Source organism: Drosophila serrata, unplaced genomic scaffold, assembly GCF_035046125.1.
Source record: "Drosophila serrata isolate PLE 108 unplaced genomic scaffold, ASM3504612v1 contig_382, whole genome shotgun sequence".
Classification (NCBI taxonomy): domain Eukaryota; kingdom Metazoa; phylum Arthropoda; class Insecta; order Diptera; family Drosophilidae; genus Drosophila; species Drosophila serrata.
In genome coordinates, this window is record NW_028257280.1 from 6830863 (window position 1) to 6855420 (window position 24558).

At 43.5% G+C, this 24558-nt stretch overlaps 9 protein-coding genes across 16 annotated transcripts; 4 read left to right on the forward strand and 5 right to left on the reverse strand.

Annotated features, from left to right (window-relative positions):
- Positions 1 to 291: 291 nt before the first annotated feature.
- Positions 292 to 2560, forward strand: Ms (neuropeptide receptor myosuppressin). The gene is made up of 3 exons (XM_020955246.2): positions 292 to 425; positions 1642 to 1853; positions 1931 to 2560. Exons 2-3 carry the CDS (start codon positions 1643 to 1645, stop codon positions 2020 to 2022), a joined length of 303 nt encoding a protein of 100 aa, XP_020810905.1. The 5' UTR covers positions 292 to 425; position 1642; the 3' UTR covers positions 2023 to 2560.
- Positions 2561 to 3662: 1102 nt separating this feature from the next.
- Positions 3663 to 8365, reverse strand: LOC110186203 (uncharacterized). Of its 4 annotated transcripts, none has more exons than XM_020955266.2 (6): positions 7705 to 8351; positions 7250 to 7642; positions 6988 to 7180; positions 6486 to 6704; positions 6256 to 6428; positions 3663 to 6198 (listed from the first exon to the last, which is right to left on the reverse strand). In XM_020955266.2, the coding sequence occupies exons 1-6, from the start codon at positions 8033 to 8035 to the stop codon at positions 6149 to 6151; spliced, it is 1359 nt and encodes a 452-aa protein (XP_020810925.2). In that variant the 5' UTR covers positions 8036 to 8351; the 3' UTR covers positions 3663 to 6148. The 4 variants fall into 4 exon arrangements, with proteins under 4 accessions (XP_020810925.2, XP_020810924.2, XP_020810923.2 ...); XM_020955265.2 differs by having other exon boundaries at positions 6256 to 6431; XM_020955264.2 differs by having other exon boundaries at positions 6988 to 7642; positions 7705 to 8365.
- A 547-nt stretch (positions 8366 to 8912) lies between these two features.
- LOC110186137 (C2 domain-containing protein 5) lies at positions 8913 to 16257 on the forward strand. 5 transcript variants are annotated; one of them, XM_086840769.1, is made up of 11 exons: positions 8929 to 9232; positions 9291 to 9592; positions 9654 to 9999; positions 11885 to 12186; positions 12486 to 12512; positions 13221 to 13560; positions 13628 to 14755; positions 14809 to 14896; positions 14959 to 15351; positions 15412 to 15684; positions 15744 to 16257. In XM_086840769.1, exons 1-11 carry the CDS (start codon positions 9069 to 9071, stop codon positions 15804 to 15806), a joined length of 3426 nt encoding a protein of 1141 aa, XP_086696895.1. In that variant the 5' UTR covers positions 8929 to 9068; the 3' UTR covers positions 15807 to 16257. The 5 variants fall into 5 exon arrangements, with proteins under 5 accessions (XP_086696894.1, XP_020810845.2, XP_086696895.1 ...); XM_086840767.1 differs by having other exon boundaries at positions 8930 to 9232; positions 10535 to 12186; XM_086840768.1 differs by lacking the exon at positions 12486 to 12512 and having other exon boundaries at positions 8913 to 9232; positions 10535 to 12186.
- Golgin84 (golgin A5) lies at positions 16061 to 17972 on the reverse strand. The gene is made up of 2 exons (XM_020955188.2): positions 16545 to 17972; positions 16061 to 16481 (listed from the first exon to the last, which is right to left on the reverse strand). The coding sequence occupies exons 1-2, from the start codon at positions 17875 to 17877 to the stop codon at positions 16267 to 16269; spliced, it is 1548 nt and encodes a 515-aa protein (XP_020810847.2). The 5' UTR covers positions 17878 to 17972; the 3' UTR covers positions 16061 to 16266.
- A 253-nt stretch (positions 17973 to 18225) lies between these two features.
- Positions 18226 to 20200, reverse strand: LOC110186189 (5-taurinomethyluridine-[tRNA] synthase subunit GTPB3, mitochondrial). Its single transcript, XM_020955247.2, has 3 exons — positions 19888 to 20200; positions 19379 to 19684; positions 18226 to 19311 (listed from the first exon to the last, which is right to left on the reverse strand). The coding sequence occupies exons 1-3, from the start codon at positions 20074 to 20076 to the stop codon at positions 18325 to 18327; spliced, it is 1482 nt and encodes a 493-aa protein (XP_020810906.2). The 5' UTR covers positions 20077 to 20200; the 3' UTR covers positions 18226 to 18324.
- Positions 20201 to 20298: 98 nt separating this feature from the next.
- Positions 20299 to 21270, reverse strand: LOC110186201 (uncharacterized). Its single transcript, XM_020955260.2, has 2 exons — positions 20726 to 21270; positions 20299 to 20647 (listed from the first exon to the last, which is right to left on the reverse strand). The coding sequence occupies exons 1-2, from the start codon at positions 21122 to 21124 to the stop codon at positions 20459 to 20461; spliced, it is 588 nt and encodes a 195-aa protein (XP_020810919.2). The 5' UTR covers positions 21125 to 21270; the 3' UTR covers positions 20299 to 20458.
- A 111-nt stretch (positions 21271 to 21381) lies between these two features.
- On the forward strand, positions 21382 to 22545 carry LOC110186165 (uncharacterized). Its single transcript, XM_086840772.1, has 5 exons — positions 21382 to 21768; positions 21829 to 21891; positions 21942 to 22184; positions 22245 to 22361; positions 22415 to 22545. The coding sequence occupies exons 1-5, from the start codon at positions 21386 to 21388 to the stop codon at positions 22542 to 22544; spliced, it is 936 nt and encodes a 311-aa protein (XP_086696898.1). The 5' UTR covers positions 21382 to 21385; the 3' UTR covers position 22545.
- Positions 22540 to 23744, forward strand: LOC110186163 (uncharacterized). Its single transcript, XM_020955214.2, has one exon. The coding sequence runs from the start codon at positions 22752 to 22754 to the stop codon at positions 23457 to 23459; it is 708 nt and encodes a 235-aa protein (XP_020810873.2). The 5' UTR covers positions 22540 to 22751; the 3' UTR covers positions 23460 to 23744.
- LOC110186164 (uncharacterized) lies at positions 23449 to 24410 on the reverse strand. The gene is made up of 4 exons (XM_020955215.2): positions 24207 to 24410; positions 23912 to 24150; positions 23740 to 23850; positions 23449 to 23682 (listed from the first exon to the last, which is right to left on the reverse strand). The coding sequence occupies exons 1-4, from the start codon at positions 24393 to 24395 to the stop codon at positions 23541 to 23543; spliced, it is 681 nt and encodes a 226-aa protein (XP_020810874.2). The 5' UTR covers positions 24396 to 24410; the 3' UTR covers positions 23449 to 23540.
- Between the last annotated feature and the right edge of the window lie 148 nt (positions 24411 to 24558).

The following is a 24558-nucleotide window of genomic DNA, read 5'->3' on the forward strand; positions in this document are numbered from 1 at the left end:
TGGGCAACTCGGTGGGTTGCCATCGCCAGTGTGTGCCAAGTGCACACAATGAGCGGCAGCGCATCCGTGCTCTGGTCGAAGTCGGTGGCGTATGAGCTATGTTTGAGCACGCCCACCAGGCGTATATCCTGGCAGGAGAGCGCAACATGTGGTCCCCCGCCCCATCCATGGGAATCTCGGTGTGCTTGTTTGTGTGCTCCTTCGCCAGTCAGCCAATCAGAAGCCGCCGTGCCATCTGGCTTCGTCCTCAGCGAAAAGTAAATAAAAGCGGATTTCCTGGCTGGACAGGACATCATTCGAGTGCTTGCGTTCAACAAGTCTAGCAAACGGAGCAGTAGCTGAACCCCAGTGACAAAAGCCCAAGGAAACCAACAAGTTTATCCCTCGAAATCTTTGTGGAAACATCCATATCTTAAATCTATCAGGTTTGTAATAGTGTTTTTTGGTTTTACAAAGAAAGAGAAAGCTTAAAGATCGGTGTGGGATAACTAAAGTGTTTCTTAGAAAGAAATGCTTGGTAGAACTAACAAGATTTAAAAGTGAAAATTAAGCAAAACGGTGCTGGAAGTTAATTAACTAAGGTTTCAAATGTTTGAATTAATATGCTTGAAGTCGAAAATTAGAAGAGAGAATTTTAAATCACACATTGAACTAAAAACTTTCAGGTACAAACTTTACTTAAAATGTGGTTCCCTTCAACATTTAAAAGATCTAATAATACTAATGCTTAATATTATTTTAAGCTTATAAAGTAACTCGAGTCTTTCCATTAACTTAGTAAAGCATTCTTCAATGTTGTGAAGCATAAAAAATATGTGTTTTAAAGTTTAAACAACTTATTTAAATACTTGTGATTTTCCCCCACATCTATATATATTCATTTTCAAAAATGAAAATCTAATCAAAAATATCCATAAATTTATTGAAATCTAATATTTTCTAGTGCAAAGCAATTAGGTAATGCCTCTTAGTTCATTTAAAACCCAAGCACACATCATTGATTGGTGTTCGTGCATCGTAGTTAAGTCCTAAACAAGCGACAACAGTTTGAATCCTTAAAACGTGTCCTTTTTGCACATCCCTTGTCTCCCTGCACCACCTCCTGGCAACACACTTTTAAGCTAAATAGATGAAGACGAAACACGTATGCATATGGCGCACTTTCCTCGTGTGCGTTTGCATGCCAACTTGCATCCCAGTGACGGCACACGGGGCGTATGAGTGTTGTGCTACCTTAGGGTATGGAGTAATCAGTGCCATCAAAGGAGGCGGGGAGGACTCTTGCTAATAGAAACAAATTGTCTGTCGCGTAAACATATTACGGTAGCATTAGGGCCTCCTGGCTGGATGGTATTCAAAGTGGAAACTTCACCGAGAGCCTGCAACGAAGACAACTCCATTTATGCATAATGCTTTGCCACGGCAACGCCAGCCACATGGCTTGGCAATCAGGCACGTAGCATTAAGATCATTACACTTAATCAAAATTTGCCAGGGGGAAACGAGAGCTGCCCTCCAGCTTCGGGATGGATGAGCAGATGGCGTCCTTGCTGGCAACCTTTTGCTAGCTAAATAATCCAATAAGCTGACACCCGCTAACGATGTCAATCGTGCTTCCTGCACATTACTCTGAACTTGCAGCATGTCCTTCGCACAGTTCTTTGTCGCCTGCTGCCTGGCCGTTATCCTGCTGGCCGTGGCTAACACACAAGCAGCCAGCCAGCCACCGGCATTGTGCGCGGCCGGCATTGTCGAGGAGATGCCTCCGCACATTAAGAAGGTGTGCCAGGCGTTGGAGAACTCGGTACAATTGTCCTCGGCCCTCAACTCCTACATCAACAATGAGGCCTCCGGTAAGTGGAAGTTTAATTAATTAATTATAATTTAGATTAGATTCCCTTGTAAAATAACTATTCCGATTTCTTTGCAGCCTTGGTTGCCAACTCAGACGATCTGCTGAAGAACTACAACAAGCGTACGGACGTCGATCACGTCTTCCTGCGTTTCGGCAAACGTCGTTAAGGATATTTACCCCCCAAAAAGGACACTATCGCAAGCCCAATTTGATCCCTCGATGACACAGGACCTTGACCAACGAGCGGCGAAATCGTTTCTGTTCCACACACACCCAAAGCTCAACACACTTTTTGAAGTATTCAGCATAATTATGTAAATGTAATCAATGGAAAAACTCAGAACTATAATCAATTGGAAGCTCTCTAGTTCATTAAATAGCAAATCGATGTGTCCAATGTTTCTATAAAAAGTCACATACATGTACATACTCAAAGACCCCCGAAACGTTCTGCACAAAGTTAATACCTTTTCTTTAAACATTTTCTTTCTTTCCTACTTTTGGACTTTATTAATGTTATACAAATAAACATTTAGTAAACTTAATATGCGTATCAGATGCAGCTATCTCACATATATTTCCCTAGCATGAAGCACTAATATTAAATAACTAAAAATATGTTTTCAAATCTACAATGTCTTGAGTTAATCTATTAAATAAAGACAAACTTTTCCTCTCAATATGTGAATGCATGACAAAATGCAATTGAAGCTTGTGTATTTTTGGGTTTAGAAATGGGTAACAATTAATATAAATACTATATAGCGAAAGATTTAACTTTACTAGAACGCAGTTAAGTTTTCATTTCCGACCCTATAAACCATATATATTTTTGACCAGCATGATCAGCCGAATCGATTAAGCCACGTCTGGAAGAAAAAATTCGTTACTTAATTTTTTGCAAATTTTTAAGGGGTTACATAGTTGAAATTTTGAACAAAAATTTAAGAAAATTTTAACTTTTTTTAAAAACTTAAATTCTTTATGCTGGTTTGTTTACCTTACAAAAACTAGCACAGAAAAGTTTTCCGAATTGAAATCAATTCATTTTTGACTTGATTGTGATAGATTTAGGTTTCGGTTTTCTGATTAAATTTCAAAATACCCCAAAGTAAGCTTTCTTATTTTAAACAGCCTTTAAATTTGGTTCCATACTGTCTTGAAATTATGACAATTATGCACCTTTAAGATTATATAGTCTTAATCCAAACCGATTAAAAATATCGAAACAGTAAAAGTCATGTTTTATAGTAGTTTTTGACAACACTTTATTGTTGTGTTTAATTTTTCGAATTCTGAGAACTAAATTATAAGAAATAGATCCAACAACTGTGATAACTATCAAATTTAATTTTAAATCACGGTAATTTTCGTTTTAATACTGAAATAAACACAGCACCACACAGTATTTTTTAAGATTACAGTCAAAGTTGTATTCGTTCTGTTCCAAATATGGAAAATATGGCCTGGAACTTGATTTTTCAAACAATTTAAAAAATTATTATTTTTTATTAATTTGACATGATATGTTCGGTAAATTTATAAAGTTTTCTTTTCAGTAATAAATTAATAAGATTTTCAGTAATTATATTTATAGTAGGCACTTGTGTATTTGTGAAAACATCATCAAAGACTTGTTCCATTGTATGCTTTTGGTAACCAGAAGTAGTATCATATTTTGTGAGTATATATTTGGTTAATGGGTTCCACAGATCGCAGTTAATTTCGCTCCATTCGGTTATATTTTGTTTCAAAATTCTTTTGCTGAAAGAAATCATTAAAAGTTTCCATTTAATTGCATATTGGGTTTAAGTGATTGCTGCCATTTGAAATGCTTTTATTAAATCAATAAAGAATTAAACAAATAATAGAATAAGTTAAATCAAATTATTTGACACGAAAACGGGAAATAATGCAGTTAGCTCATGTCTATATCATTGTATATATATTAAATGCCAAAGCATGTAAATTAAAATATTTATATACCATTCACAAATGATTTTCTTTGTCTCTGATCTCTTAAACATATATCACTTTTGATATTTGTAAATCGATTTTCTGGTTTTGTGTTTTTGAATTATTATTATTTTGCTGCCATCTATATTTGAACATCCATTCAAGGATTTTTACTATCAATTTGGAACATATTAGTATTTCTTAGAGAGTTCAGTTTTAAAATGTTCTTTCTATGGTAGATGGAGATTTAATCTCCTTGAAATATCAATCAGCCTTTTCGTTCAATAATCATATTTTATATTTTCTTAGCTTGGTCTGTGCAAGACCCGAACAAATTATTTAACTTTGTCTTAACTATAACAAATAAAATCATTTTATACATAAATCAAAATATATAAATAACATAAAAGTGCAACATATAAAACAAAATATTTCATAGATTCATAATCTCATTCGTTTTTTTTTATAAATATATTTTTGTTTTCTTTTTTGTTACTTGTTTTTTTCTTAGTGTTGTTTGTTTTGAGATCCACCATTGGACAAATCCATTTTAGATCGTTTCCTTCAGACTTGATAAGCCTTTAAATGCTTTCATTTTGATTTCTCATTAAGATATCATTCATTCCTGTAAAAAATAACTAAATGCTACGGTTTATATGTGAAATGCGTCAATAAGGCCACATTTTGTTTTATGTAGAACTCAGCAGTTTGTAAGATTTACAAATTACAGATTTAAAGGTAAGGTATTTAGGTAAGTGTATGAACTTTAAAGCGGACAAATCGAATAATAATATAATTTTCCTTGCTGAGTTCATCATATTCTTAGAGTTTTATATATTTCTTTGGCTTTGACCTTAACTTACCAAAATATTGAAAAAATGTTATACTGATATTGTTTTGTTTGTACTTTCAGTGCTTGTGTTTTCAATTCGTAAATTTCTATAATTTAGCTATTATTGGCTTAATCAATTTTTTACGTTCTCAAAAATGTATATACGCGACACTATCTCAATAATTAATTGATTAATAGTCGTACGTAGTTTTGTTCGAGGCTCTTTTCGTCATATTTGTTTCTATGGTTTATCCTGAGCATTGGTTTAGGTTATTTGCACTTTAATTATAGTCTTGCTTTTCTTTGTTCTTAGTTTGTTTTTTATGCTTTTGTTATCTTGGCAACATTTCGAATAAAAGTAATATTTTAATTGCAGTTTCATTCATTTGTTTCTTGTTTTTTTTTAATGATTTTTTCTTGCTTGCTGTGGTTTTTCGGTTCAGTCTCTTTTAAGTTTTCTTCACTCAGTGCTCGACTTTCGATTGCTTAATTATTTTGTACTGATTGATTTTTGTATAAACAAAATATTTAAAATAATAATTGGTACGCTTAAATAAGTTTAATGCATTAAACACATTTTTGAACATTATTTTATTGACTTTGATATTGGTTATGATTTTTGCATCTTTTGCTAATATATTTTTTGTGTATTTCGTTATTTGTTTTTTTTTTCTGCTTATTTTATAAGTTACATAAATACGAAATTGTTGATTCTGCTTAAATTGTTGCTAAACGTAAATAGTTGTTGAAAAAATAAAATAAAAGAAAAAAGGAAAATAAAAGTTTGGCTTCCGTCATTGACGTCAATATGGTAAAGAAAAAGATACATTCTTGCAAAATCATAAACTTCTTTCAGATATAGGGAGTATATATATATATATATGGGGGTTGGGAACCAACTTTCAGAGTGTCGAGAGCTTATCAACTAAAATCTATACATTGCATTCTTTTGTATACAATTTGACATCATTCACAAAGTTTATAAATTTAGTTTAGTTCATCGAGAGAAGATCATGTTCGTACTCATTGTTTTCGTCATATGGAAAATATGATTTAAGCATACTTTGGTCACAGTTAAATTGTAATCGTTAATGAAACTAAGGAGCACATGGGATATATGGTTCTTGGGTTGTTTGTCTACTAACAAAACATTAAACAACACGCAATGCAAGTAATTTTCTTTTTGTAATATTTTCGATGAGGATTTAGGGGGGACAAAACAAAAACGAATAAAGAAATTAGGCTGCGGGGGCTCTATATATATAGAAAGACGTAGCAACAGGAGTTGTCTTAAATGCTAAGAAAAAGAAAACTGTATTCTTACAACTAAACTTGTTCTTAAAGTCCGTGTGTGTATTGGGTGAGTGTTATATATAGCAAGATATTTTCTGTATTAAACATAGATTCCCTTCTTTTTTTTTTGCCCTAATCCCTTCTATTTGGTTTCTTGGCCTATCGGAGCACGCGCAGCGTTCTGATCAGGGTCGGGAGTGGGATGCGGTTGTCTAGTAATAAGCAGCTGCATTCGAATAGTTCTGCGAGTAGGCCTGCGAATCTGCAATGAGACACCGATGACGGACGACCGTTTTGAAGAGTTTTTCGAATCACCTACCATAACCCGTATAATTTCCGCGCTCATCGTATCCTGTGCTTTGCTGCCCATGCTGGCTGTAGTCCGCCTGCCCAGCGGTGTTGTAGTCCACGGCAGTAGAGCCGTACTGCTGACTATAGTCCTGGCTGTACGACTGATATCGCGTGTCCTGCTGGGCAGCATAGCCGGTGGAACTGCTGAGAAACCTGCTTAGCTGCGTCGAACTCGAAAAAAAGAGAGTCAAGACTTACTTGTAGTTCTGGTACTGGCTCTGGTCGTATTCAGTGCCATGGTGAGTCGCATAACTGCTGCTGGCCGGGGCAGTAGCCTGCGACGTGTGAGCCGCATAGCTGCTGGTGCCGCTCTGGCCATAACCATTATATCCCTGTTGTGTGGGCTGGGTACTGTAACTGCTCTGTGCATACGGATCCACTTGCTGGGTCTGGTCGTGAGTCGGATAGCTGTGGTGGCTATTGAGGAATGCCAAATATAGTTTTGATGGTTTATTAGGTCTACTTAGTAGCTATTATCATAGTAAATAACTTAATGAAGTTCAAGGTATATGTGTAAGAGAACTGTGTAAGGTTGAGGCTTATCTTTAATTCAAATTCTTAACAAAGAGGGCTGTAATATATCCCATAATAAAAACTTTAATTAACTACGTCGAAGTCTGCATTTGCATAATTTAAAAAAATTGTTTAAATTATATCCCTTCAGCCTATGTTAAGCCCCCTGGAAATAATAATGTCTTACCTCTGAGCTGGCGCATGATGACTTGGCGGGGAGCCATAAGAGGATTGCGGGGCCATGCTTCCGCCACCGCCTCCGCTGCCGCCCATGTGCTGCGAAGAGTGGTACTTAGGTGTCATCGGCCGCTGGCCGTAGGGACTGCCCTCATAGCGGCCACGCTTGGGACCAGGACCACCGGGAGCGCCGCGTTTGAGAGCTGGTACCGGTGCAAGTTGTGTATTGGGATTATGTGCCTGATGGTGATGCAAGGGTGGCCGACTCATACCTTGATTGTAGCCGCCCCTGCCTCGCGGTGCTCCGCGCCTTGACATCGAGCCGTGCTCTCCGCTTGGGCCGCCTCCCAGCGAGTTGCTGTGGTGGCTATGAGGACCACCATACATACTGCCGCCACCGCTGCCGTTCATATGAGAATTGTAGCCGCCGCCTCCGCGACCTCGTCCGCTGAAAGGACCTCCGCGTCCCCGCCCACGACCCATATAGGGAGGAGGACCTCCATTGCTGCCCGAGCTTCCGCCAAGGGAATTTCCAGTGGGCGCACTAGTTGCCCCATCGGTGCCGTCTTCGCCGGTTGATTCGGCCGGCGGTTCGCCGCTCACCGTGGAAGTGGGCACCGGCGACACCGTCTTGTTGTTATCGGCGCCTGTGTGTTGTTTCGGGGCTAGAATGAGTTGGATCTCGATTTACAAGGAGTTCTTGGGGTGCAGGATAAAGGGTACTCACGCTGCGAGTATAAGGGTGGTCGTCCGCCGCGCATGCCCATGGGAGCACCACCGCGCGGCTGGTAGCCACCTCCTCGTCCCTGATAGCCCATGCCCCCGCGGGAACCACGCATTCCGCGCGGCGGTCCTGACATCATTCCTTGCATGGGCGGTCCGCCGCCCATTCCACCACCACCGCCACCACCGCGCATGCCACCCATATAGTGACCGCGACCGCGTCCACGGCCCCGATCGAAGCTGCCTCGCATTGGGGCGCCACCGCCGCGGCCACGGTAGCCACCGCCGCCACGAGGGCCGCCGATCGAAGAGGAGGACACTGAGGCTCCTTCCATGCTCTTCGTTCTCTCACTCAATTGGTTATCTCACACGGGGCACACACGCACAGAGTCGGGCGCACACTGCAGCAGGCGCAAAATTAAGAAGAAGAAGCGGTGCTCGAATGCCGGAGACTTGCGATTTGCGATTTGAGAGATTTAAAGCGCGCGTTGGCGGATCACGGGCGGTCGAATGGTCACTGAACTGCAGGGAACCGGATGCACTTTTAACAATGGCTTATAATTATTAACTTATTTATCTAAACATAGTTTTTAAATTTCAGAAGCGCGTTGGTCGTCGAGTGAAAAAATATGGCGGCGACTATTGATTTTTGTTGCAGGGCTGCCAACTTGTCGACGTGCGCATTCTGCGCAGGGTTGTCACCCAGCTCGATTAGTTGAAAAATATTTTAGTTTAAATTGATTTAAATATAGAAAACACGTATGTTAATTCTTTAAATTATGTTAAAGTGCCTATTAAAAATGCCGCTTTCAATTACATATATAGCAATACTGGGTTTTTGGGTTAAAACGCAAAGTAACAATTTTGACAAAATTGAGGTCTGAAGACAGGCCACCCGCTATTGCATTTCTTGGAGGAACAACGTGGATTTTATAGTGATGTTTTTAATTTATGTTATTTCGTAAGTTTTACTTAGAAATATATAAAACAAATCAATTTCCTGGAATTTCCGACATATTCAATTCCTGGCAATAACTGAAAGTTGATCGGAAATAGGCATAAAATTAAAAAAATAAAAAAATGTAAGAAAAATTAAAGAAAATCGATTCTTTGTCTGTATTTTTAAAATTTGAATTTTTTGAATGTTTTATGAAATAAAATAAAATTAATTTTAATATTTAAAACTTGTAATAAATATTTTCCAAGGACGGTAGTCTCTTTTCACATTTGCAAGGATTTGGGCGTTTCCCGACTGCGGTCACACTGAGAACTAAGAGGAAAATGGAAAACACAAGTTAAAACGTGAATAATTTTGGGCGAATTTTTGTGGTATCAATCTGGTGAATAGGGACAGGCGACAGCGACAGGATGCCAGGCAAGGTGGGGGTGAAGATCAAGGCGGCGCGCAACTTGCCGGTGATGGACAAGAGCAGCGAGACGACGGACGCGTTCGTGGAAATCAAACTGGCTTCCGTGACCCATAAGACGGATGTGTTCCGCAAGAGCTTGAATCCCACTTGGAACACCGATTGGTAAACGCTGCACTTTCCAGAGATTACGTACCCAAGTAACCCCTACGATTCTCGCCAGGTTTCGTTTCGAGGTGGACGATGCAGAGCTGCAGGACGAGCCGCTGCAAATCCGACTGATGGACTATGATACCTACTCGGCCAACGATGCCATCGGCAAGGTGAACATCAGCTTGAATCCCCTGTGCCTGGAGAGCTCTAGTCAGGCGGTGCACGGCAAGGGCACCGTGCTGTCCGGCTGGATTCCTGTTTTCGACACCATGCACGGCATTCGCGGCGAAATCAATGTTATCGTCAAGGTGGATCTTTTCTCGGACGTCAACAAATTCCGACAGAGCTCCTGTGGCATCCCCTTCTTCCACTGTGTGTATTTTTACTATTTATTTTAATGATAAATCCCTAAATATTCCTACTCTTTTAACAGCCCAGTGCGTGCCGTTTGGCTACCGCGCCCAGGTGATTCATGGCTTTGTCGAAGAGCTAGTTGTCAATGATGATCCGGAGTACCAGTGGATTGACAAGATACGGACGCCCCGTGCTTCGAACGAAGCCCGACAGGTGGTCTTTCTCAAGTTGTCTGGCCAGGTGCAGCGGAAAATGGGTCTGAAAGCCATAAACATGGGCGCCAATGCCGTGATTGGCTATACCCAGTGCTTCGATTTGGAAGGTGATGTGGGTGTGGTTGCCCGCGGAGTGGGCACAGCTGTTACGCTGATCAAAGACACCAGCAGCAGTCAGCCGAATAGCGCGGATGTGGCCCTGATCGAAGAGTGAGTATTTGAGAGGTATAGAAATGATATGGAAAGGTTAAATTCAGTTCTTGATAATACTCTTGCAGAGATTTCTTAATTTATATAGAAAATATAAGTTTTTATAGCTTACAAGACCTGTTTCTCAAAAAGTGAAAGAAAAACGTCTTCTGTAAACTTAGGAATAACATAAACTATTAATATAATATTACTCCCATGATATTTGAGGACCAAGTCCATAGAATTATAAATCTGCAAGGGTATTATCATTTTCCCGGGCCTTATACGTAGAAGATCTTGGATATTATTCCGTTTATCGATTGTAGGTACTAGTCGGATGCAAACTTTAACGTGTTTTAAAGCATTTTTTCTCTTTTCTTGAACGTTCTCCACCCCACACCGAATTATCTACGACGATGTTCATCCCTCGACCTCTCTAATTTCGCTCCTTGTCGTATCGTATTGCACGTTGAAATCGTTGTTGTTTTGTTGTTGTGTCGTGTTTCTGTTTATAAAACATTTACGTACCACCCTCACTTTCCCACAAAATGGCTAGACTGACTCGAAAGTATCTAGACTTCCTCAACTGTGCGGGAGCAAGCAGCACGAGCTTGCCGCTTTCCGGCCGCACGCCCCAATATCGTCTCAATATATACAGGGAGCCCAGCTCGTCGGCGCCTTCATCAGCGGCAGCGGCAGCGGCAGCAACGTTGTTTTATCTGGAGAGTGCCAGCAGTGACACTGAGGATGCGGACCTTATGCAAGATCTTATTCGGCAGGAGGATGAACGTGGCGACCGGAGTCGCGAGAAGAAGCTTAGACATCGAATGCGTCGCTTGACTCTCTCTTCGAGCAAAGTGTTCACCCAGAAATATGCCACGCTAATCCGTCGTATAGAGCCCAAGATACCAGAAAATGCCACTCAATCGCTGAGCAGCGTCTTTGGAGGAGGCGGAGGAGCAAGTGCCAACCCTTCGAGTTTCAGACGGCGGCGCAAGTCGCGTTTTCCTCTACCGAGCATCAAGTCCTCTAATGCTCCGTTTATAGTGCGCTCAATTAGCAATGATACTGGCGTTCGTCCTGGCCATGTGTCTGCCAAGAGTTTCCTCACCGTGCCCGGTTTGTCAGAGTATCAGGAAAACACTCGTTCGGCGCCAGATTTACCAGGAGATGAGTTTCTGGCCAAGACCCGACCGGCCTCCAACTACTCGACAGACTCGGATGAGTCTCTGCAGTTGGATCTTGAAATAGCTCCACCCGACAGCAATGTTGATGAGTCCCAGGACGAGGATAACCTGCAGGACAACTGGATAAAGCCGGGAGAGACACGCAGTTGTGAGAACAGCCAGCAGGATTTGGGACCCAGACACCACAATCTGCTCGAGGATCTGAAGAGCTTCTCGCGACGCCTCCAGAAGCTGATGCATATAAAGTCCAAAGAAAATGATTTGGAGAACAAGCCAAAGCATCCCTTTGAGCCTTCGCTGGAACGCAAGGCGTACTATAGTTCACAGCCAGAACTGCCGACTTGCAGCGGAGATTGGCCAGGATCTAGTCTCACTGGATCCTCCTCCATGTTACAGCTAAACTTTCTGTCCAGTTATGGGAAGAGTTTGCAGCGCAGTGCCTCACTGAATCATCTGGTGGCCCCCGAATCTTTTGCACCTCCAGTACCCCCTAACACGTTGCTGCTGAACGCCCCCGAGCTGCGTGTATGCCCCTCCACACCCACACCAACCCACTCCGAGCTAGTCGCCTTCGATTACAATAACTCGCCCCCTAGTTTTGCCCAATTAGATCGTTTTGTAAATATCTCTAATAGTACTAACCATAGTAACCAAAATAATGAATCATCACTGCTTGCTCCATTTGCCATTCGCCAACAACAACAACCACGCGAACTTAGATCCAGCACTGACCTCCAACAGCAGCCAGGTTTAGTGAGTGGACCAGCGGGCGCAACAGGACCATCAAGTATACCGACAACAGTGGAGAGCAGTAGTCCCAGCTTAAAACGCTTCGCCTCTCCGGTGGGCAGCAATCGCCTGAAGCTGACGCCGAGTCCCTCAAAGAGTGGCATCTCGGCCACCACGAATGCGGACAGTGCATCCACTTCGACCACATCGACAGCCACCACAATGGTGCCGACCACAGTTGGCGAGATCTGTCGCCGCTCCTCTGACTCCGACCTGAGTGTCACGCCCAAAGGTATGTAGGAGAGTTTCACAAGAATACCAGCTCTGATTCCATATTTCTATTGAAATTTGATGATATTATATTAATCTTAAGAGTAAGAAAGGAATCAGGGCTGATCTGTTTGCATCTGTAGTTAAGACTTAGACTAAGGCCATAGGCTTTAAGCATCAAAGCATCAGATAATGCTGCTCAATATATTAGTGTGTGTTGCCGTAACCGTGTGTCTATATCTCACCGTCTCGTCTCTGAGTAACCGTAAACGTCTCTTCCAACGTTCTATCTTTGCGTCCGCTGCTGCATCTCGCCATCAGGCATAGCCTTTTCATTCAACCGGAAGCGTAAGTAGATGCTGCCGCCTAAACTCGATGTCCTTTCTCGATGTATCTCTCTGTTTATCTGTGCGTGTGTGCCTTCCTGTCCTTTTTCCTTATTTTTCGGCGGGTGTTTTGTTGCCAAGACTTTCCCACTCTATCTTACATATGCATTATCAGATTTAAACGTTATCTTATTTTAATACGACACAGCTAATCACTTGAAGCAAAGTCAATATAATGAATATAATGCGGGGGGCGCATGTATTTGAAATTATCAGCAAGGATATTCATTCTATTGCCAAGACAATAACTAAGCTTAGAAAATTGTTGATGTCAGGTTATAAACGCTTGGTGTTTTACAGGCTTTTAAGTTTAAATAAAATAAGTAAAGTCTTTAGGATTCCATGTATATTTAAAGTGAATAGCTAATGCATTATTTTATCGCGATTGGTAACCCCCGATTCAGGGACACTGATAACTAACCCTCTCATATTGGCATTTTAGCAGGGAAAACTGGATATACAAAATATACAAATTCAAGAATCTCGAGAAGAAAAACTCCTTCACAATTACATGTACGGTTGAAAGACTCAAGACTCTCATTCATTCCACACAGGCCTAAGACATTTTGCTGTATATATAAATGTATTCATTACGTGTAAGACCAATGTGAGCAAATATCATGTAATATAATTGATTTATCTAACTCTTCCGTGTATCCTTCATTCACAGGAAACTCAATTTGTGTGGCCAGTGAGCGTTTAGTGGCCGCCACGGCAATGATGCGTCTAACGCAGCCAACGGTTGGAGCTAAGCCTGGCACAGCAACTGACAGCCTGGACATGTTGGAGTATCCTTTTCTGACCATGACCAAGTATCCAACAGGCTTCATCCTCCATCTGGGGGCCACTGTTGCAGCACGTTCTGTGAAGCTGCTAGAACGAGTGCCCAATCCGGATGAGCCGGAGGTACGTGACAGCTGGTGGACAGAACTGCGAATGGAGATCCGATCTCACGCGCGTTCCCTAGGCTGTAATGTAGTGCTGGGCTATGCGGAGACCACAACCATATCGTAAGGCATCAATACAAGTTTACTAAGCTGTTTAAGAAGGTTAATTTATCTTAAATTATTCTCACAGCGACGACGTTTGTGTATTATCTGCCACTGGAACAGCTGCAGTGATCAATATGGTCTTTAATAGATCTGTGTCACAGACCGATATCTTTACCATGTCCAAGGCCACTGCAAGCGGAGCGGGTATGTCGAATTCCCTGGAGGAGCGCGAAGCCAATGGCAGCAGTACCGGAGAAGCGGGCACTGGAAAAGACAGTGGTTCCCTCGGTACAGGGACCAGTTCGACGGGTAAACGTTATGGACTTCCACCACTTAATGGACCACGCAATGCCTGTGCCATGTGCCACATACCCTACAACCTAAGCTCCGTGCCCTTCAATGTGAAGATGAAGAAGTGCGCCGTTTGCCGCAAGGGACGGGTCCCGGACGTACTCCTGGCCACGCTAGAGGTCCCAGAATTTATGCAGGTTACTGGACGTGGCTGCTTTATGCAGGCTCAGGTGGTGCGTGCCAAGAGAGATCTGCGAGCGGAATTAAATGCCAAAGAGATATCCGATGGTCTTCCCTTCCTGGAGTACGAACTACATCGCGTGCTCATTAACAAACTGAAGGCGAAGGGCATGAATGCCATCTTTGGACTTCGCACACAGGTGGCTATTGGGGAGCGCATGATAGCGCTTATAGCCACTGGAACGGCCTTATTCCTTAGTGCCCTGCCAGTGCCGCAGGTACCGAAGATTGTGGCCGGAAACTCGTGGACCGACAAACAAAAGCTGAATGAGTTGCAGAAGAAGCTGCAGGAAACGTTCGAGCGCAACCAGGAGATCTATCAGTTAAAGAGCTTGGACCCTGACTTTGCAGCCAATGCGGGAGGAGCGGCCTCTGCCGCCTCCTCGGCGGATAAACAATCCGATACTGATGACTCGGACGAGGAGGAAATGAACGAGATTGATCTAAATTGCGGCAACAAAGAGCTTTGTGTCCTGGAAGTCGATGATATCGAGGACTTGGAGATTATTTCGCTGCTGATGGAACCGTATCCGCCGGAGGGCTTCCATGTGGTAAACACACAACAGGTGCCGGGCATGCTGGAAATGGATACCGTCAAAAATCTTCAGATGTTCACCCAAGTGTGGCGTGCACGTCTTGAGGTGGGGCAGAGTGTTAACGGTTTTCCCAAGCACTTTCAGAGGTGGGTCTCAAGCTGGTATTTCAGAACGTTATGTAAATATTTGTATTTCACAGACTCCTGCAGACAATTTACTTTAAGCTGCGCACCATGATACCTTGTGCTATCTGCGATCTTCGCTTCCGATTGGATCTGCCTGAGACGGTAAATAAAATATATATAATACAATAGGATATATATTTAAGTATACCTTTATTTCCTTTTAGGATCAAATCCAACTGCTAGTCACTGGCATGGCCATGGGTCTGAGTGATGCCAGTAAAATGAAGTACCGCGGACGTGGCCGCGTGATGCAGCAACAGCAGCAGCAGCAGCCACAACAGCAGCAACAGCAAAACGGATTTCATGAGTCCCAGTCCCAGTCTCAGCCTGAACTAAATGGAAAACGTATGCTGCAGGAGGAAGATTACATTTTCCCACTGGATGAGGATCAAATGGTAGACACACCCACACCGACTAGCACCGCCATACCTCCTTTTGGAATGAGTTCGTTTAAAATGCGCAAAACCTCTCCATCGCGACTCAGCAACCTGGTGCCGGGTGTGCCATCTACAGGAGTTAAGCCGCTGAGTGTGGGAGCGGTTCCCCGTAATCGCTATGTAAGTTTTTAAATCTATTTGAATTGATTTAATATTAAATACATTTAAATTTCTTCTTAGTTTCCACTGCGCGATCGTTATGGTGTGGATTTGACTCCACTTAGCTTTATTCCTGGCGGCCGAATAGATAAATATCTGGGCAATCTGAACTTTTTCTTTATCCGAGAAAGCACTTCGATCCGAGAGAATGGTGGTATTAGCGGCTTTGTCCATGGCTTTATTACAGAACTGTTGGCGGTGGTGAGGGCACATATAGCTTCCCTGGGCGGCAATGCCATGGTCTCATTCTACATCACAGAACTTATGCTGTTCGATAATCAGCACAAGAATCAGGTAAGTGGATAAATGTATATATTATAGTTATGTATTATATTATAAATTATATATTGCAGGGTCAATGCCTGATTAGCCTCGGTGGAGATGCTGTCTATGTGAGCTACCATGCCGATGACTGATACAAAAGCTTGCGGGGCATATAGCGCCTGTTTTACGCGAATCGTCCCAAAAGTCTATACTCTCTATATTCTTCCGCTTAGCTAGCGTGCTGTCAGCTCTGCCCAGCAACTGCAGTAAATCTGAGTCACGTTTACTTAACTTAACCGTCTCTCTAGTTCGATTCTTTATGCAATATTTGACCTGTGACGAAACGTTCTTTTCTTCGGTCTTGTTATTTGTTTGCTTGATGTTTTTAGCGTTAAACCAATTGCAATTTCTGTACATAGTTGATGTTTATTGAATATTGAATTTAGATCGAGTGCGAAACACACCCACAACAAGTATACTAACGATATATACAATTGCTGTAATCACAAACATGACACACACATATACTCGTACTCCTAGATATCAAATTTTGCGTGTAAAATACAATATTTAAAAATAAAACAATTGCTCAATTAACAAAAAGTTTTTCGATTAGTTGGGCGTCGTGGACAGCAGCACGAACATGACCCAGAGATGAAGCAGGGCCACATAAACAATCACAGACACACGCATCATGGGATAACGTCGCAGGAAGACACCCACTCGTATGCCCATGGAGTCCGCCTGGCGCAGAGCGCGCTTGAATCGACGGGCCACACGGTTGTCAAACGGACTCGGATGCATGAGCAACGGAAATTGGGCCTTGGCTGGAAAATATAATATGTATATTTAATGGAATAACTATAGCATTAAATACTTAATGCACTGACCATCGTCTGTACTGTTGGAGAGTATAGGATTGCGACTACCACCCCTATGGGTCTCCATCTCAACCATATGCGTATTCTGCTGGAGTTGTGCTTGGATCTTCTCATGTTGCAGCCGTAGGGCATTCCTCTCCGATGTAACGCGCTCTAAGAGACCTTGCCGCTCGACCAGCGATTGAGTGAGCGCCTTAAGCCTGGCCTCATAATCGTTCTTGGCTCCACTATTGGCATCCTGTTGGAGCCGCTGACGCATCTGCAGCAGCTGTTGCTCCTTCTCTTGCAAGCGGGTTGCGGATGCGGCCATTTGGTTGCTGAGCTGCTGGCGAAGCGAGGCAAGTTCCTGGGAAAGAATGCGTTGTTCGGAATCGGAGGTCACGGTGTGCTCTCGAGAGTGGCGAAGTTCCTTAGCTAATGCCTCCTCTCTCTGCAGCGCGGAGCTAAGCTCCACTTGGCGTTGCCTTTCCTGCGAGAGGTAATCGTCCACCTGTAGTCGAGTCTTTTGCAGCTCTTCATTGGCATGCTCTAGTTCTTGTTTTAAAGATTCACACTCGATTTGCAAAAAGCGCGTTTCACTATCCTTGGCCGCTAGACCTGTATTTCCGCCGTCATCGACAGGTTTTGCTTTAAGCTCTGCGATGAGCGCATCCTTGGCCTGCAAGGCCCTCTGGGCCTTGGTACGATATTCCTGCAGCTCCTGACGTTGCTGTTCCGTTTCTCTTGTTTGCATCTGTAGCTTGTTGGCGGCACTCATGTATTCCTGCTGCAGTTTGGCCAGATTAGTTTCCAGTTCGGAAATGGAGTGCACGTAGGCCATGTGAGCGGTCTGCGCCTCGTTAAGGTCGTGCACCGCCTTGTCTCTCTCATCGGAGAGGGTTTGAGCCAGAGTTTCTAGCTCTTGGCTCCGCTGCTGCAATGCGAAGTTTTCGCTGTCATGGTTTAGTTCGTTTAAACGAAGACGTAGTTCATCCCTCTCTGCAGTTATCTCATTCAGAGCAATCTTGAAGGCAGCCAGTTCGTTAGTGTCCATAGAGTTGCCGGAGCCCTCCGGAGCGTTGGAGGAACTGGGCGATGCAGACATCTTCTGGCGCATCTCCTTGGTGACCACGGAACCGCTTCCCTCACTCTTGACACTCGATGTGCTGTTGGCTACCGAACGCTTCGCTGGCGAAAGAGTGGACTTCAGCGACAAGGATTGGGTGCTGCTGGTCATGCTCCTGCGCATGGGATCCCCTGATCCGGTAGGGTTATCCGTTTGAAGCGCCGTGGCCGCATTTTGGTCGAGTTTATTTAGAATGTTTTCGGCCTTGTCCGCCAGTCCTGTTATCCAGGATGACATATTTTCTGAACAAAAAATAACACAGTAGGCACAGAGCAAAACACGTAAACAATATCTGACAGTGTGACCAGGTGGTGAAATCAAATTGGAAATCCCACAATGCAGTTCCTCCACAATTAACGGTTTTTTGAATAACTAAAAGTTTAAAAATTAATAGCCCATTTAAAGTTTATTAAAAAAAGACTTCAACGAATAAATTATAAGTTAAACGTAAAAAAAAAACATATCTTAAAAATTAACAAAATAATTTAAAAACAAGAAAGATCATGGGATAAAATTAGAAATCAGCCATAGTTAAAGACATTTGCAGTCAATATCTAAATCTAACTGCATAATAACATCAAAGAGTTAAAAGATCTAATTTATTAAATACTCAACGAACGGGCAGTATTACTTTACATTTACAAACTTTGAGCCTAGCAACTATATAAAAATATTATTATCAATTCACTTTCCAATGCAGAAATCTTTGAACACGACGTCGAGTATATCTTCGCAGCTGACATGTCCGGTGATGCGTTCAATGCAGCGCACGGAGTTGCGCAGCTTAGCGGCAGCAATAGCCAAGTCCGGGTAAACATCGGGGCTGTAATCTCGGAGAAAGATGTCGATGTGCTGGATGCAGCGCTCTAGTTGCTGCCGGTAGCGTGTGTTTGTGATGCGGGGGTTCTCCGCCCGGGGTTCGCCACACAGCTCCTGCAGCTGCTTTTCCAGACTGCCCAGAAATACAGGCATTTTATCGGGTTTATGGCATGATATGGGTAAAACATTGGAAAGCTTCTCCAGCTGCTGAAACTCCTCATCCGACAGAGTGTCCGTTTTGTTGGCCACAAGCTGAAGCCGTTTACCATTGCACAAGTCCAAAGGAATATCCAATTCGTTCAGATAGTTATCTACAAACTGTGGAACCGAGTCGTTGTTTGCCAGTTTTGTAACATCCTTTGCATCCGCTAGGAGCAGTATCAAATCCGATTGTGCTAGACAGGCTTTGGCCCTTTGCATTCCCTCCTGTTCTATACTGTCCGTAGTTTCTCGTCGTAGTCCCGCCGTATCGGAAAATACAACGGGGTATCCTCCGAAATTGTGCATAGTTTCGATAATATCTCTAGTCGTGCCCGCCTGATCAGTCACTATAGAGATGGATCTCTGGCAGAGCAAATTGAGCAGACTGCTTTTGCCCACATTGGGAGCTCCGATGATCACAGTACGGACGCCATCTCGTAGAAGCTCGCCCTGCCGCTGGTCACTAAGATGTTCGACAATATCGCGCCTCACCGCTTTCAGTTCTTTGGTAAGTTGCAGGATGACGCCGCCTTCGATCTGCTCATCCTCGGCAAAGTCAATATAAGCCTCCAGGTGGGCGGCACAGCGGATAAGTCTTCGTCGCCAGTTGTCGTACAGACGGGCTAGAGCGCCGGTGCTTTGCAGCAAGGCCTGGAAGGGAGCGGTGTTATATTAGGTTTTGTTAAACCTGCGGCAAGAATTCCTTTTCTGTATTCACCTGTTTCCTTTGGGCTTCCGTTTCGGCATGAATCAGATCCGCCAGTCCCTCCACCTCTGTCAAATCTAGTTTCCCACCAAAAAACGCTCGTTTTGTAAATTCCCCAGGCTGTGCTGGTCTAAGGCCATCTACCTTGCCCAGGGCTTCTAGCATGGCGGCAATTACAGCCAGAGAACCGTGTACCTGGAACTCACAGGAATCCTCGCCAGTGAAAGAAGCCGGTCCTGGAAACCAGAGTAGCAGGCCACGGTCAATCATCTCCTTGCTGGTAGGATGAAAAAAGGATTTCAGGTACGCTTGACGGGCCTATTGAAAGATTATTTAATTAATAAATTGTGATCTATGTGGCCCATATTAATGCACGAGCCCAAGAACAATTTTAGCGCCAATTAGCGACTTTTTGATTTGTTATTTGCCCTACAACTTGCTCATCTTGCTGATTTTGATTATATTCGCGATATCTGTTGGATATATATGTATATATATGAGGATATATTTGATAAACTTGCCTTTGGCTCGTACTCTTTATTGGCAACAATGGCCCGGAGGGCTTTCTTTGTCTGCGGCCCGGAAACACGAATCACGGAAACGCCGCACTTGACATGGCCGGAACTCAAGCTGTAGATGGTGCAACCGCTGCTGGCGAAGCGCCGGAAGCTGCTACAAAAGCCGTTTGTCCCGTTTCTGAGCAGCGACATGCCGCAAAATCAATTAAAAATTGAACCGCCGAAGAAGTAAACAAAACAATTAAACAAGTGTGACAGCCGCTTGACTATGAAAATATACCAAAGATATATTAAGTTTGGCCACACTGAAAATTAGCAAGGCTAAGATTTATCGTTTTATCGAATTTTAAAGTTTTGCAAGGAACTGTGTAACGGAAAATTATTCAAAAATATGAGAATATAAATTCAAAGAGCTATTATGTATTATTCAATTTATTAAACAATTTCATCGTAGATTTAATATTCTGGGATTACAGATACACTTCTATAATTTTGAAACTTTTTAAGTTCCAAGACTTGGGAACGAAAAAGTTGTGCATCGAACCACACTTAAGCCTGGTCAAAAGGAGCCGGCCTAGAAGTGAAACTTGCGCTTTCGATCGACCAGTGCATAGTCAAGATCATTATTCACCACTGGTGGTGGGCAGGAGTCGGTTGGTAGCACATACTTATTCCGATTTATCATGGCACTGTTACTGTCCCACTGGCTGAGGAAGGAGATTGCCTCATCGTCGTATGGCATGGCAGTGTTCGGCCGATCCCCCTGTTGTTGCAATTTAGTTAAATTAATAAGAAAATATAGTTACAAACACATTATTTGTAAGTCTAGTTTAAGCCTTACCGGAGATCTACGACGTTTCGGCGCCTCCTCTACGGTCGGCAGTGTGTATGAGTTGTTTTCTTTTTCCACCGCATTCTCTGGGAAATCTGTCCAGGTGCAGTTGTACCTTCGTTGGTCCAGATCTTTGGGACGGTACTGATTGGTATCCATACGCTTATGATCTTCTGCATCCGAGAATCGTCCTCCGTTCTGCTCCCACATGGACAGCCGCTTGTTCTTGTTGTAGGCATCAGCCTTCTCTCGCTCCTTGAGCGACTGCTCAAGGTGCTGACAGCGCGTGGAAGACATACGTTGATGCCGATTTGCGATGTGTCGCGTTGGAGCACACTGAAGTCGGGCTCGGAGGAGCTCTATGTACCGGTTTACCATCATACGGGTGCCGCTTTGTACGTTAGCCATTTTTTCTTTAGGTATATTTAAAAAGTAAGGAAGTCTAAAATACAGGTCTTTTGAAAAGTCTAAAAGTAGTCAGCTCTGCTTGTGACGAACTGAAAACGTTCCATTTCGTCCAAAGTGACATGTAAGTTCGGAACGATTCAAGGCTTACTCGATCAAGGGTTACATCTCACCTGTCTCAATTAGCGCACTTAACTCGCTGGGCGTTAATTTTGTGTGTCTAGTACCTGGCACTCCGATCAGTTTAGTTCTTGGAGCGACGGCATGTGGTCTACTGTCTTGGTAATTCTTTGGCTTGGAGTGGTACAGGGAAACCGCACACATATGGCGGAGACACCTGCTCCACTCGAAGATCGCTTGCTATCGCGACGGGTGCGAGGTTTAGTCTTTCCGGACAAGGCTTCTCTTTTACTGACGGCCGCCTTAACCAAAATCATTGTCGGCGGCCGACCTAGTGGTCTCCAGTATAGTCTGGAGTTTGATATGTACGTACCATTGCCCGACACCGTTGAGGGTTGGCAGCCAAAAATCCTAAAAAGGTTGAAACCCAAGCCCACACCAAAACGTCGATGGGATTGGTCTTACTACCGAAGACCGGCGAGCTCTTATCCTTATGAAATTCCTTATAAAGCAGAATCTTATGCCAGGTAAATTATATTAACGGTATAGTATTTATAAAGTATTTTAAAGCTCTCATTTATAAATAGGGATTCATTATACCAACAGCAATCAAACTACTGGGGACCTTACAAGACAACTTCTAATGCCAGGCAAGTTTTATAATAATTTAATTTTGAATGCTATTAATTATAGATTATAGTCCCTCCATAAGCAGAGATACGTTCTACCAAGCCAAGCCCTTCAGGACTACACCTACTGCCTTTAATAGAGATTCATTTTACCAAACTCCCTGGTATTTATCATCGCCTGCCCATCGTAAGAACACATATAGACCCGAAGAAGAGGTTTACGAATCATGGGCCCATGTTCCTAGCTGGAAGCTCAATCGTGGATACAGGGAGCGCAGAGAAATATTCGATCAGCTCGAAGCCATGGGAAAAGTGTAACATATATCCAGTATATAGTATGAAGTTCTAGAATTACAATTAACATTTATAAACAGCTTTCAGTTGGACCTCAGATCCTGCATCAAGAGAGCGATGTGTGAGCTTAGAGCTAGGCTAAATGCAGGACGTCATCAGGGTTTCCTAATGGAGGATCTCATGCGGATTGTGCTGACGTAAAGAACATTTCTAAATAATATAATACCCATCTTAACGAATCCCTTTACAGAGTACCCGAGGAGATAGTCGACGGGAAGTATAGACATCGCATGGATGTCCAGGATTGTGCTCGATTCTACTCCCCCAGTTGTCCTTACAAAGTGTTGGATTTCCTTACACCGAGTGCCCAAAAAATTTGAACTAAGTAAACTATGTAACATACTGCTGGCTTGTGTCATTTTGGTAGCTCAGGGGGTAACCCAATTGTTCAGTTCTCGTTCGGTTCGCTTCGGGGCTGGATAGTGGCTCTTCACATCCAGATTTTATTCCAAATTAACCAACTAAATTTTCCGGCCCTAAAATTCTTTTAGTATTTGGATAGGCTCCAAAATTTTCACAGTCACAAAATGGCCTTTCATATGAATCCGAACCTGACTCGGGCACTCCTCCGGTCTCCGCGCGTTCACAGCGCCGTTAGCAAGTATGTGCGCTACAAGTCTGGTTGCGAAAAGGGCCAGGGTGAGGAGAAGTGCAAGAAAATGACAAAGTTCCCCTGTGGCAAGCCAGATATTATGTCAAAGCCGGAGAAGAAGTCCAAGACTTACAAGCAAACGTCGATGTGGCTGAACCCATTCTGTGAGCCAGACGATCCTCACTGCCCTTTCAATCCGCGCTTCGACGACATCTATTACGTGGAGTCGGACAAAGCCAAACGGAAGTACTGGCAGACCTGGGTGGCCTGCCCGCCAATCCAGATCAAGCCGAAGAAGATCTGCTGCTTCGCCAATGCAAAGCGTGCGCCGGCCAAGCGGCGTAAGCCCTCTGCAAAGCCGATTACTGCCTGCGAACAGAAATGTCCGGATAAGTCCTATGCTGATTGCCCAAGACTTGCGCGGCGCTGTCATCGCGATGGCCGCAGTCCGCCCTCCTGCAAGCCCGATCGTGGCCCCGCAAACTGTGTGAAGCCTCTGACTCCTTACCCATCTTTCTCGGAGTGCAAGCATCCCAAGATCCGGCCTCTGCCAAATGTGGAGTGCTTGTGCCTGAAAACGCCAATGATGTGCGAAGTCTGGGAGCAATACAGGCTGGATGCAATCCGAAAGTCGAAGAAGTGATCTACAAGCCCACAGCATATGAAGCAAATAACATTTATTTTCGGTAAATAAATCCATTCCCGAGTGCTTACAATCAGACCATCAGAACGGATTCTTGGACATGTTTGTGACGAGAATCCATAACAACGGATTGCAGTCGCTGTAGGTCCTTTCGCAATCGGCTCCGCCACGTCCAGCATCGCGGGCATGCAGATACTTTTCGGCCACATTATCCAAGCTTGGTCTTCAAATTTACTCTAATTAGTCTGTAAATCTTGCCGTGAATAAAAACTGTACTTACACCAATACCGCGTTCACAATCTCGCTGAATATATTGCTTTTCTGAAAGGGCTTCTGAGAGATCTCACAGATACTCCGTAGCAGGCAGGTGGCTCCGTACTCACTATCTAGCCTGGTAGTGGGGATAAAAATATTGAGATTGATATAAACTTTTGAAAGCTGTTTATACTCACTGTTCCATGCCCAATTCGATGGCATTATAGACCCAGGATCGGGCCTCGTCATGCGTAAGTTTTAACTTCATATCCTTGCGCCACTCCCGAGCGGTGGACACAAAGGCGGTGGTATTCCAAAAGCTCCACCAGTAAATCGGAATGGTGGTGGGAACCCACTGACACTGGAAGTTGAAGAACCACCAGAAGGATTGCTCCTTGTCCACCTGCTTCACGGGATAAGCTAAGCTCGGTACAAGCTGTGGATTACAATTGAATTAATGGAATGGTTTTAAAGAGAATCTTGTGATCGCACCTTAACAACGCCCTGGCCATTAAAGAGTGCTCTCTTGGAGCGACTCAATGGAGTATCACTTTGGCCAAGACGGGTGCTGTTACCACTTTCATCTACACTGTAGATGGTTTTGGTGTGACTTGCCACCAGAACGATGGTGGAAAGAGCCGTTAGGAGTAGCAAGAACCAGGCAAGAACCTTTTGGACCATCTTGTTTGTTTTCGTGTGCAATGCTTACTAATCCGGCATTGTTTAAACTCGAATCGAAGCCACGAAAGACAACCAATGCAATATTTGTTTACCCAAGAAATTTACATTTTTCTATGGGGGAAATGCTACACAGGAATAATATTCATTGGGTTTTGAATTACTT